The 13,281-nt window shown below is 40.3% G+C and overlaps 2 protein-coding genes across 6 annotated transcripts in view; both read right to left on the reverse strand.

Annotated features, from left to right (window-relative positions):
- LOC6653260 (MOB kinase activator-like 3) overlaps nt 1-4,147 on the reverse strand; it is a 384,779-nt gene extending 380,632 nt beyond the window's left edge. Inside the window, exons 1-3 of one of the 5 annotated variants that reach the window (XM_047009567.1) lie at nt 4,037-4,146; nt 3,829-3,979; nt 2,277-2,438 (exon numbers count right to left, since the gene is read on the reverse strand). In XM_047009567.1, coding sequence (XP_046865523.1) covers nt 2,278-2,438; nt 3,829-3,979; nt 4,037-4,078 — 354 coding nt within the window. In that variant the 5' untranslated portion in view covers nt 4,079-4,146 and the 3' untranslated portion in view covers nt 2,277. Of the gene's footprint in view, nt 1-2,276; nt 2,439-3,828; nt 3,980-4,036 lie in introns of those variants that run through there. The other 4 variants (XM_015176425.3, XM_047009565.1, XM_047009566.1 and 1 more) reach the window with 4 other exon arrangements.
- Nucleotides 4,148-8,397: 4,250 nt separating this feature from the next.
- Nucleotides 8,398-12,080, reverse strand: LOC124459911. Its single transcript, XM_047009694.1, has 3 exons — nt 10,271-12,080; nt 9,124-10,219; nt 8,398-8,692 (listed from the first exon to the last, which is right to left on the reverse strand). Exons 1-3 carry the CDS (start codon nt 12,078-12,080, stop codon nt 8,398-8,400), a joined length of 3,201 nt encoding a protein of 1,066 aa, XP_046865650.1.
- Nucleotides 12,081-13,281: the final 1,201 nt, after the last annotated feature.

Below are 13,281 nucleotides of genomic sequence, written 5' to 3' on the forward strand. Positions count from 1 at the left end.
CACATTGTCCTTGAACTTTCTCAATATTATGCGGTCTTGAAAACGCTTTGCTTTACGTGGTCTTCCCGTTCGGACCTTATTTTTAAGTGGTTGATTATTTTTTTGTTTATTTATTTGATAATAAATAGCACAGAATGCACAGAAATACGCATTATACTTTGTGGCCATCAAGTAGCGTACTGAATCTACCCATTGAATCGGGGAGTTGCGAATATTTAAGGGGTTACGCCACCCCTGAGGTCCAAAAAACAGGTGAAAAATGAATTATTGCTGTGCGGCCTGTATACAATTTAGGAAAAAACTTTTATTATACACAGATTGAGGGTACTTTAAAGAATATTTATTGAAAAAAACAAAATTTTTTTAAAACGAAATGGCGGAGATATGGGCCGGCAAGTGCCACCATGATTTGTAAATCCTTGCAGGTGGGGTGTCAAATTTCTCGGCTAAACATCACCCGAAAAATCCAAAAAAAAATCTTGTTATTCAGGAAGGCTATGGCTATCCGCCCACGTAGGATTTTTTTTCTTTAATTTTTTTTGGCAAAATGGCGGCTGTTTGAACAAAAAACGCTCTTTTTCGGAGAACAGTTTTGGCTAAAAAAATTCATAACTTCCAAACAGGACCTTAAATCAAAAAAATCCTACGTGGGCGGATACCCAACACTGTAAAGAATATGTGGTAAAAAATTAAGCCAAATAGGTCCAGTAGATTCAGAGATATTTGACACCCCGGTTCAAAAAAAGTAGTTTCGAGAAAACCGCGTCGGGGCCGACTCGGCCGCGCTCACTTCTAAACGCTGTAACTTCGGAACTAATTCGAATACCGATATGATCTAAAGTGTAAAAAATTCTTGAAACTATAGAGGATTTACAGAGTCAAAAAAAAAAAAAGTTTTTTAAATGAAAACTTCTTTAGAATCGTTGGGAATGATTTGAGACTCGATGAAACGAAAAAGCGACACTAAAAAGAGACACATATAGATCTTATAGTATTTAGCCTGCGAGAGAATGAGATGCAAATATATAAAAAGCATTATGAATAAAAAGCATTATGAAAAACTTCGACCAATACCCTCTGCAAGGGTATAAAAAGTAAATAAAAATGTATCACAAAAAAATATATAAATATATAAGAAGCATTATGAATAAAAAGCATTATGAAAAACTTCGACCAAGCTGGGAGTCGAACCCCGGCCGACCGATCGCCAAGCGAGCACACTAACAACAGAGCCACGTCGACACTTTGTAAATTGCCGTCGAGTTCTGTAGTTAGTGTGCTCGCTTGGCGATCGGGCGCCCCCCATAAAGTATATAAATTCTTGATCAGCATGAGAAGCTGAGTTGATATAGCCATGTCCGCAAAATTTTTTCTTCTAGACCTATATGATATAGTGGTCCGATCCTAAGGATTTTCATACTTTATCTTACCCGGGTAATAAAAAACCCCAAAAAAAGATTTCATCCCGATAGCTCTTAAGACGGCTGAATAAAACGCATACGCACAGACGGACGGACAGATGGACATGGCTATATCAACTCAGCTTCTCAGGTCGTAAACGCCTCCTTCTGTGCGTTACGAACTTCTGACCAATTTTACAATACCCTCTGCAAGGGTATAAAAAGTAAATAAAAATGTATCACAAAATATATAATGAATGCATGCACAGCAACTAGAATCACTGTCTGTTCAGCTCTCTAAAGTGGGAGAAATATGTGCATGCGAAACCAGATTGAGCAATGGAAAAACAGTTTTAATTGTGGCAATTTATATTTCACCCAATCAATCAATAAATAGCATCACGGAATTCATTCATGAAAGTTTAATAAAGTATACACCAGAAGTATCGCGGATACTTAGAAAAGATTACGATAAAGTTCCAATGATTTTAAGTGGCGATTTTAACGTAAATTTTGCATTGGATACAGCGGTTCCTTTAATTGACTTTCTCAATACAACATTCAGTTTAAAAATGTGTAACAATCGCACTGAATCAACAACACGATCAAAAACAACAATTGACGCGGTATTTCAAAGATATGTTGACAACATCGAAACCAAAGCATTTGTATCATATTTTAGCTATCATAAGCCACTCGTATCATTTGTTGAAATTGAAAACATTGGGGATGAATAATAATAAAATGAAGAAAATAAAACATGACCTTTATAGCAATATTATAATGAACCTATAATTATCCCGCTCCTAATGCTGCTTTCGTCTCATTCTCTCTCAGTTTGTTTTACGGAAGGTTTCACTTCTATCGTGTCTAACCGTTAGACGCCCTCTTTTTTTTTTTCAGGGGTGGCGTAACCCCTTAAAGAGTCATTGGGGAGAAAACAGGGTTTTCTTTTTTTGGTGAAGAATAAAGCGTTGGTTTTGATTGAATTGACGTTTATTTTCCATTTGTGGTAGTCAGATTCAAGTATGTTGAGTGCTGTTTGAAGAGAAAACTTAATATCAGCATACTGGGAATTAGGACAATAGATGGTTGTATCATCTGCGAACATGGATAGCTCACAGTTTGGAGGCTACATAGAAAACTCGATCAGCCAAGAAGCTACGCAAAATAAGAGTAAGGTATGGAGCGATTCCGATGGATTTGAGCTTATAAATAAGTGCTAGATGCCAAACAGTGTCAAAGCTTCGATGTCTAATGTGACTAAACCCACGGACTGCTTTTGTTGGAAGCTATTTTGGATAAAGTTCCTCAGCTTTGTGGTAGGAAGTGAACAGTTGGATCCTTCTCTGAGCCCGTATTGTTCAGGGGGGAGTATGTTGTGGGATTCAATGTGGTCAATAAGTCTAGTCTTAATAAGTTTCTCGAATATTTTTTTTGTACAAGTTTTTTCTAATGTTCGCTGATTTATTAACTCAGTTATACTGAGGAAACTGGTGTCCGAGTTTGCGAATTTTATGGTGTTCGTTCCCAAGAAGTCAAAATAAAATTTAGAACGAATAGAATTTGCTCACCAACATGAACAAGATTGAAAAAAAAGCTGTAAAAAGTGAATGCCTTAAATTAAATTTCGCGTAGTATGTGCAACGTATTAGTTTATACATAGATTGGATTGTGTCAGAAATCCAAAAAATCGTAGTCTTCATTGAAACCCGCCACTCTCCAGCGGACAAATTTTTTGGAATAGAAACATAAAGGCAACAGAAAATCTCGAACTCTTTTACTTTAATACTTGAAGGCGAAAACTGCCAAAAGCGTAGAAATATGACCTTAAAATGTAGCATTTTCCTATCGTGATATGTATGTACAGTAAAGGAATTCGGCTTTTTGCTCTAAAAATTAAAAATGTACGTATGTCATAATTTAGAGGACCAAAAGTTACCTCTATGCGAGAAAAAAAAATTTCAAAAAATTTTAAACAATTAAAGTTATTGGCAAAAAACAGAAAAAGTGATGGCGAAAAAAGTATACATATGTACACCGAAATCCCTCCTTAATAAAGTAAAAAAACAATGATTTTTTGTATTTTTTAAGACTCATTCGACAAATTGCTTCTTTGTAGGTCTTCCTTATTGCTCAGAGTTTTATAAACAGGATCTTTTTTCTTCTCGCATAGAGTTTACTTTCGGTCCTCTAAATTATGACATACTTACATTTTTAATTTTTAGAGCAAAAAGCCGAATTATGCCAAAATTGGAGGTGTATGTTGACTTTTTTCTTTCACTGTATGTATATTCATTGTATTCTTTTCCTTGATTCTTAAACCCACTAATGATTTCCTATATCTTTCACAATTTCTAAGAGTCCATGTTTACATCCATACATACATACATATGTACGTACGTACATACGTGCAAATCCAGCTTACCATGCACAGCTAACCAATCGTTCAAAATTTCGCCTTCTGGTAACCGCACCACTTGTCGTAAATTAATGCCTGATTGAAGACTTGCCTGGGCTTGTTTGTGAAGGGAATATCGAATGGTGCCAGACGTAAAACGTTTTTTGGGTCTAAATGTCTAAGATGCAAAATTGACGTTAATATTTCGCTGCTTCGTTAATGAAATGTACCATACCCTTCCCTGATGAAAGAACTCCAAAAACCCATTTAAAGACATTTTGCAGCAAAGGTTTTATTTATTCTGTTTAATACTTAAATTAGTATTCTGAAAAAGTGCTACCAAACCATCGATGACCATCGTATATCGATGTTATTAAAAAATATCGTTTATGTTTTCTACACATTTCAACAAAGCGTTAGGCCCCATTCCCACAATTTCCATTTCCAATTTCCAGACCCTAATTTTTGGCCAGAGGGCCTAGTTGTACACGAGTTTGCGCCCAATAGGCGACCCCGTCCGTTGAATGTCCACCTTCCTAATTTATCTTCAGCTTCAAAAAACTAATAACGTCTAGTCTTTGCATTCATTATCAAATGTAAGAGGACTTCTTACCAAACACTCAAAACTTTTCTGGCTCAACTCCTCTGTTTTGGATAATGAAATTCTTTCCAATAACTTTATTTCTTATAGTCTAAGGTGATTTTAACTCGCTTAATATTTATTGGCTGGTTCATGATAGTCTATCTTTCTTAATTCCTTCGACTTCACATGTTTTTCTTGATAGTCTACTTGAATGTCCGCTATATCAGTAGAATTCTTTATTTAACTCTTCTAAATATTCATTGATCTTGTTTTTGTCTCCTATCTCACTGTTAGTTCAGTGAAGCCCCTTGAAGCCTGAAGATCCTTATCACCCTACCATTGAACTAATTATTTCTTACAATTCCGTTACTAATTCATTTAATAACATCTCACTTTCTCGTCGTAGATGTTTTCGTAAAATAAATTTTTGATCTTTGAGCCTTATTTTCTCTTTTGATTGGTCATTTCTATTTGAGTGCTGCGATATAGATCGTGCAGTGAAGTTTTTCTACTCTGCTCTTAATTCTCTAATTGATAAATGCGTTCCTTATGCGAATGTCTCTACCTGTTTCACACGCAGGCTGTCTAGCCTCCGTAACATTGAATCGAGCTATTTTAAAAAGTTTCAAAAACTTTTACAACTTTATAATTTCTAAACGACGCTTTAATTTACTACCTTCCACCTTTAGACTTAATGACCAGACAGCTAATAAGGATATAGATATTGCAGATCCGTTTGCTAAATTCTCTCAGTCGACTTATTCTACTACTGCTATGACGTCTTCCTTCGTACCCGAGCCTGATAATATTCCTACCTCCTTAAAATGTGTTCGATTGCTCTATCTAAACCTTTATCACTGTTATTCTTTATGTCGACTGAGACTTGTAGCTTTCCTGATGGTTGGAAGGAATCTTTTATTATTTCGCTTTTTAACATGGATAACAAATCGGATATTTCTACCGTGGCATAGCCAAACTTTCCGCTATACCTACACTGTTTGAAAAAATTTCAAAACTTTCCGCTATACCTACACTGTTTGAAAAAATTATTACGTCTTCCCTTCAACACCTATTCAGATCCACTATTTCTCCTTGTCAGCATGGCTTCATGAAAGGTCGTTCGTCGCTTACCAAACTTTTAGTATTGACAACTCTTGTACGCCATGGCTTCCGTAAAAAGTGTCAAACTGGCTTTAAGGCTTTCGATACGGTTGATCATTCTATGCTTCTTACAAAACTTAACATTATGGGCTTTTCCCCGAAAGTATTGGCTTGGTTGAAATCATATCTTATTGGCAGAACCCAAAAGGTGTCTTTTCGTTCCTCAATATCTAAAACTGTTCCCCAAGGCGGTCAACCCACTGTTATTTACCATGTTTATAAATGATTTGCCTTTGGCCTTGGCTCATTCACGCGTGCTCATGTTTGCGGATGACGTCAAGATTTGTTATTCCTATAATGATCTTTCTTTCCAAAAGTACTTGCAATCATATCTCGATACATTCTGTGATTGGTGCCACGTTAATAAATTACACCTTAATGCCTCTAACAAAGGGTTCTTTTATGACTTTCAGTCGTTTGTCTCCGTTCCTAGCTCATTACTCTATTAAGTCAGTTCTGTTAGATTGTGTACCGAGCCCAAGCAGATAACTGCCCACCTCCCACCCAACCGACCGAGGGGTGCACCCGTATACCGCACGGCACGAATCGCGTGGACAAATACACAATAGAAAAAACGGACAAGCAAATAATACTATAGCTATCTATTAACTAAATGGGATAGGATAAATGTTTTAAGCATATTAATAGAAAACTATGAGCCGATTACAGGGAATAGAAGGTTCAAATCAGGAGGAACCTAAAAGGTTCATGCATAGCATAGTTAGAAGAACAACGACTAAGAGTTAAAGGAATCAAAGGATGTCTACTCCGTCTACATGGTACCGACAGATTTACCTGAGCTAATAACTCAGGCTAGTCATTATCACCAATTAGGAGCTTGTGCATAAAAATGACACCAAGCCTAATTCTACGGTTAGTTAGGGAAGGAAGGTTAATCAAGAGTAGAAAATAAGTGACCAGTTAAGGAGAGTTACGAAAAAAAGTCATTACCTTACATTTGGTAGTGTTAAGATTTAGTAGATTAAACTGACACCAGGATTGAAAGTTTTTAAGATCAGATTGTTAAAAAGTACCTTCTGTTTTTGTTCGGAAACCAACTGCCTAGTTAGACTGTTTAAGGCGATACCGCCTATTTGATTTATTGTTCAATATATTTGCAATTTGTATAAAGTTACAACCGGTCAATTCAATGGGTTTTCTAAACTAAGCTTTCTACCCGATATCGATTACATACCGATACCAGCGAACTCGATAACAATTTCATGGTAATATGACACTGCAATTCGATAATTATCTTACTGCACTAACAATATGGAATACAAGTCAAATTTCTTATATGCTAACAATAATAATGCATTTCGTTAAGAAACATACCGGCGCCCCCTGAACTATTAGTTTAGCACATAGGGAGGGCCGCTACTTTGGTGATAGGGCGTTTGTAAGACCCATGGGCAGTAGTTACAGTAACTACCCGAATCAATCCATCGTCTCCAGGATGGACCGCAGAGACTCGTCCCAATATCCATTTGGTGGGTGGAAGATGTGGCTCCTTGAGCACCACAAGAGTTCCAACACAAAGGTTATTCTCTCTTGATAACCATTTGGTTCGGTCTTGCAATGATGTAAGATATTCCATATACCAGCGCTTCCAGAACCCCTGTACCATAGCTTGAAGTTGATTCCATCTCTCCACACGGTTGAATGTCATGTCCAAATAACAGGGCTCAGGTAGCGCAGTGTAAGGTGACCCAACAAGAAAATGAGCAGGTGTGAGAGGGTCCAGAGAGCTGTCACCGTTTGCGCACAGTGGTCTTGAGTTTAATACAGCTTCAATTTGCGCTAACACAGTAGACAACTCCTCAAAGGTCAGTGCGTTAGCGCCGATAACCCGACGGAGATGTAGTTTCACGGATCGCACTCCAGATTCCCATATGCCGCCAAAGTGTGGTGCTGACGGCGGTATGAAATGCCATGTGAGGCCTTCACTCGCGACAAAACTAGCAAGCTCCTTATCTTTCATGTGATCGATGGCCAAACGTCTCATCTCGTCTAGCGCGCGTCTACTTCCGTGAAAGGTGGTACCATTGTCCGAGTAGAGATCAGTGGGTCTCGTTCGGCGAGAAATAAATCGTTTAAATGCTGCAATGAAAGCGTTGGTTGTTAAGTCACTTACGACCTCCAAGTGCATTGCCTTTGTTGCGAGACAGACAAATATAGCAAACCAAGCCTTTCCAATACGAGGTGTTCGACCCTTATTCTCCTTGATTGCAATTGGACCAGCATAGTCTAGGCCAGTATGCTGGAAACACGGAGTTGCTTGAACTCTAGGTAGAGGCAAGTTACCCATTAGCTGAGTATGAGTTGCTCGTCGTTGCAAGAAGCAGAGCTTGCATTGAAAAACCACTCGGCGCACTAGATTACGTGCACCCAAAATCCAATATTGTTGCCGAAGAATAGTGAATGTGGCATCGACTCCAGTATGAAAATGTGTTTGATGAATGTGTCGAATTAATAACAAGCTGATCGGTGACTCCTTGGGCAGTAGAATGGGATGCTTTACATTGTAGTGTAGGGATGATCGTTCGATTCGGCCTCCGACTCGTACAATTCCTCTCTCGTCAAGGAATGGGCTGTACCGGATCAATCGAGATTTAATTGATAACGGCTCTTGTTTATTAAGCTTTTCATAGTCCTTGGAAAAGCTCTTGCGTTATGCGTGTTGCAGCAGTAGGCATCGTGCTGATTGTAACTCAACAGATGTAAGGAATGTTTTATCGGAGTGTGCACCTTTGCACCTAAGTCGCTCAATGAATCGGTAACAGTAGCTGGTTACCCTAAAGAGACGGCTCCAAGACGATAACTTGTTGATTAATAACTCATGAATGCTGTCCTCAAGCCATGTCAGTAAAGCTTTGGCCGTGTGGTTCAGATGGTGGCCATTCCGATTGTGGTTTGGTAATCCAAGAGGGTCCGTTCCACCATAACTCATGATTCAACAACTGAGATGGACTTAGACCTCGTGATGCGCAGTCGGCGGGATTCTCTTCAGAGCGAACATGGTTCCAGCAGCGACTTGGGTAGTCCTCCACAATTTCAGCAACTCTATGACAAACATAGGTATTCCAACGACGGGGTGGCGATGATAACCAGTGCAAGACTATCTCCGAGTCAGTCCAGCAACGTGAGCTGGAAATGGGTATAGTTAGAGATTCTGTTACAAGTTTAAGTAATCGGCTAAGTAGAAGAGCGGCGTTGAGTTCAAGACGGGGAATAGAGATAGGCTTAAGCGGGGCTACTCGGGTCTTGGCAGCCACCAACCGACTCCGGTAACCATTCGTTGTACGAAAGCGACTATAAATGACAGCGCCATAGGCTTGAGTGGATGCATCCGCGAAACCACAAAGTTCAATGTGCAACGATGAAGCGGCTATGTATCGTGAAATTCGGCAGTGAGATAGCAGGGGTAATTCCTTTATGATTGCTTGCCATCGCCTTCGAAGAGTTTCCGGTATTGGGTCATCCCAGCTAATAGCGCTGAACCAGCATTCTTGGAATATTAGCTTTAACAAAACAGTGGTAGGCGCAACAAAGCCCAGTGGGTCGAAGACTTTTGACACTTTTTTTTTTGGGCCTGTTTGGTTGCAATCATCGGTGTATTAACTAAGAACTCATCTCGACCAGGATTCCAAGGAATGCCCAATATTTTAACGTTGTCCTCGATCGACGCATGTCCATGTAAACAATCTTCTTTTGGTATCGACTTCAAGAAACTCCAGCTGTTCGAACTCCATTTTCTCAACTTGAAATTTCCTTCATCTAATAAAGAAATCAGTTGCTCTTTTAATTTCATAAGTTCGCCAACTGAATTGCATCCAGTTGGAATGTCATCCACGTATGCATCGCGCGCTAGGACTCGCGCGGCTAGTGGATATTTCGCTTCATAGTCTATGGCCAATTGTTTCAAAACCCGTACAGCCAAGAAGGGTGAAGGCGCCAATCCGTAGGTGACAGTACGCAATCGATAATGCTGCATAGGGTCAATTGTGGAACTGCGCCAGATGATCCGTTGATTGTTTGTATGATGGGGAGCAACCTCTATTTTGCGGAACATCTTTTCTATATCCGAACAGCAAACATAACGATGTTGTCTGAATCGAAGGCAGACACCAAATAGATCTCGTTGAATGGGAGGCCCAATGTGAAGACGCTCATTGAGTGACACTCCGCTACTATCTTTTCCAGATCCATCAAACACCACTCGGCATTTGGTAGTGGTGCTTTCCGGTTTCAAGACGGCGTGATGCGGCAGATAGAAACAACCGTCGGGCTGCTCGTCGATCTGCTGTGTGTTGAGTAATTCCATATGACCGCTCTTCAGATACTCGTCCATGAAAGCGATATACTCTCTCTTGAGACTTGGGTCGCGACTAAACTTGCGTTCTAGTGACTGCAATCGGCTAACAGCTTGTGGAAGGGTTTCGCCAATTGGTGGCATCGGGTCTTTGAATGGGTATTCTACTACATACGTGCCAGTTTGGGAACGGGTGTGAGTGTTGATAAAGTGTTGCTCAGTCGGATCAAATCTCTCCAATGTCGATGTTTTTGATGGAATGCTATCCATCTCCATGAACGATCGCACCTGCGAATCGAGGTCCAGGTGAACATGATGAGTGATTGCCAGTGATTGATTTTCCCCGAATGTGCTATATGGACCTGCAAGAGTCCAACCAAAAATTGTATTTAGTGCGATAGGAACGTTGTTACCAAAAGATCTTTGCTCTCCAGTACAGAATTTCCAGAGCTGATCAGATCCAAAAATGACATCTACCGCACCAACTGTGCCGAAAGATGGATCAGCTAAGGGTAACTTCAAAATTTCCTTCCATTGCGTTGAGCTCATGTCCACGGTTTGAGCTGGGAGAGCTGATGTAAGGGTGCTGAGGATGTATGTCTCGACCTCAATGTTGTGATCCGAATTGCAAGAGCAGATTCGAAACTTTACGAGTCCTCTGGTGACGCCGGCTCTGTTAGCCGCGAGACCACGAACTGGAACTTTTGCATGGGTGCGTCGCATCCCAATCCGCTGGACAAATGATTCCGTTGCCAATGAGACTGTAGACCCAGTGTCAAGTAGAGCTCGGCAAGTGAAGGTCTTGCCCCGAGCGTCTTTCACTGATGTAAGAATGGTGGGCAAAAGCGTTTGCGAACCTGCATACGGAATATTCTCCAGGGTGTGAAGAGAAACTCTCTTGCTGTGCTTTGTAACTGCTATTTGATGACCTCGTGTAGTTTGAACATGATGACTAATAATAGCCGGGGATTCATCGTTAGATCCTGGGCTCTCAGGCTGATGAACTCGCACCGCGCTATCTCTGAATTCACGGCCAGTCGTCTGCTGCGCTGCATGAATCAGGGTGTTATGCTTTCTTTGACATACTCGACATGTATTCTTTGAAGGACAGGTTGCAATCCTGTGGTTTGGGCTTAAACAGTTGAAGCACAAGTTGGCACTCCTCACGTGTGCTTGTCGTGCAACTGCATCAAGTGCTCTGAATTGTTCACATTTTGATAGCGGATGAGCGTGCTGGCACAGGGTGCATGGCTCGATCAATGGCTGGGTTTCCGTGTTGACGTGATGAGTAGTAGCTATTCGTCGGCTGTGATTCGCTCGTGAAAGTTGGCTCGATTCCAACGTATCACCTCGGGTGAGCAGAAATTTGATAAAACTGTCGATCGTTACAGTGTAATCCTCAGATTCACTGTGCTCTGCCCATGCTTGCCGAGTGTTGTTGTCCACCTTTGCCAGTAGCACATGAATTAACCAGGGATCTCGATTCTCACACTCTAATGCTCTTAGTCCGCGAATTACTTCATCGGCTCCGTCAGCCAGCTTGCGAATCGCGCCAGAGTTGAGTACAGATGCCGTTGGGAGATTTCGAAAACTGTCAATGAAGGAACGAATGATTACATGTCTCTTATTGTAACGTTGGACCAGCCTGTCCCAAGCCTCACTATAGTTATCGTTGGTCACGGCAATGTGTTTAATCAACGAAAACGCTTCGCCAGACAAATAAGATTTCAGATAGTGAAACTTCTGACAACTGGTGAGATGCGGATCGCTGCCGATAGAACCAACAAACATATCCGAAAAATGTTGACAGTCCTCATAATTGCCCGAAAATGTTGGTAGTTTGATCCGTTCATAGTGCAAGTTCACATGGGTTTGTGATACGTGACCTTCACGTGCCTCTGTTACAGAAAAACGGTTGTTGAGCGATCTGGCGTATTGCACTTGCAGCTCCTCCCGCGCAACACTCAACATCGAGTAAGTTGCGTAGTGCTTTTCCTCATATGGATCAATGTCCACGTCCGGATCTTCCCAGTCCGCAGTGTCTTTATATGTGTGCAACTCCTCTGTGAGTTGTAGAAACCGAAGGTAGTTTTCTTGCAGTTGTTGCAATCGTGTGTCATAACTTGCCACTGCGTGGGTTTTCTCGATGAATGTATTTGCATTGTGGTAAGCCCGCGTGATTTGGCTTTTGCAGTAACCACGTTTTTGCATAACTGTCTGCATCGCGAATGAGGTTAGACACGGTCTCTTCCAACTAAGTACCGTCTAACTTTACACAACTTGCAAAATATTGAAATAAATCAGCAGCTAGGATCCGGCTCGAAGGACCAAATTTTTTATATGTTCGGAAACCAACTGCCTAGTTAGACTGTTTAAGGCGATACCGCCTATTTGATTTATTGTTCAATATATTTGCAATTTGTATAAAGTTACAACCGGTCAATTCAATGGGTTTTCTAAACTAAGCTTTCTACCCGATATCGATTACATACCGATACCAGCGAACTCGATAACAATTTCATGGTAATATGACACTGCAATTCGATAATTATCTTACTGCACTAACAATATGGAATACAAGTCAAATTTCTTATATGCTAACAATAATAATGCATTTCGTTCAGAAACAGTTTTCTATTTGTTAAATATTCTCGAACCCAAGATAGGAAAAGGGGTGAAAACCCAATGTCGCTCAGCTTAGAAAGTAATAGGGTATGATTATCGGAATCAAAGGCTTTGCTGAAGTCAGTGTATAAGACATCAGTTTGTTTACCATTTTTAAACCCCTTGATAATTATTGATGTAAATTCTAAAAGGTTAGTGGTTGTAGATCTACGTTTCACAAACCCATGTTGGGATGGCGAAATAATAGAGCTGCAAAATGTTACAATTGAGAAGTTATAATTTTCTCAAAAGCTTTCGGAATAGCGGACAATTTTGAGATACCCCTATAGTTAGAGGCTTCGGACTTTTTGCCATTTTTATGCAGAGGAATGATATACAACTCTTTCCAAATAGATGGAAAAGAGGATTCGACAGACAATAAAAACAATTTTAAAATGGGTTTACATAATGCGTTGTACTCAGTACTAGCCTTTTTTAAATGATAAGGATACTGACTTGATTTTTTCGATGTTATCGTCAGTGGTAGACGTGGATGGCCGGCCAGAGCGAGGCAAGTCTTCGACCACTTCACGCCCCTCTTTAAACGCACTAAACCACTCGTACTCGCCCGAGTTTTCGACATTGTTCAGTCACCATAGGCTTTCCTTAACATTTTCAGTGCATGAGCACACGAAATTTCGTTTGAAACACAAAATTTGAGGCACACTCTTTGTTTGACTATAAATCCCAAAAATCACTCTTTGTTTGACTATAAATCCCAAAAATTGAAATTCGCAGAGCAACAATGAGGTAGACTTGT

The sequence above is a fragment of the Drosophila willistoni genome (assembly GCF_018902025.1).
Source record: "Drosophila willistoni isolate 14030-0811.24 chromosome 2L unlocalized genomic scaffold, UCI_dwil_1.1 Seg168, whole genome shotgun sequence".
Classification (NCBI taxonomy): domain Eukaryota; kingdom Metazoa; phylum Arthropoda; class Insecta; order Diptera; family Drosophilidae; genus Drosophila; species Drosophila willistoni.

Excerpts from the sequence above, each read along its gene's own strand:
- LOC124459911 (XM_047009694.1), bottom strand. The coding sequence starts at position 12,080 with ATGCAGACAGTTATGCAAAAACGTGGTTACTGCAAAAGCCAAATCACG. Across the intron at positions 10,220-10,270 it reads TGGAGAGCAAAGATCTTTTG|GTCCATATAGCACATTCGGG; the intron begins GTAACAACGTTC and ends GGACTCTTGCAG. Across the intron at positions 8,693-9,123 it reads AAACAGGCCCAAAAAAAAAA|CTCACGTTGCTGGACTGACT; the intron begins GTGTCAAAAGTC and ends ACCCATTTCCAG.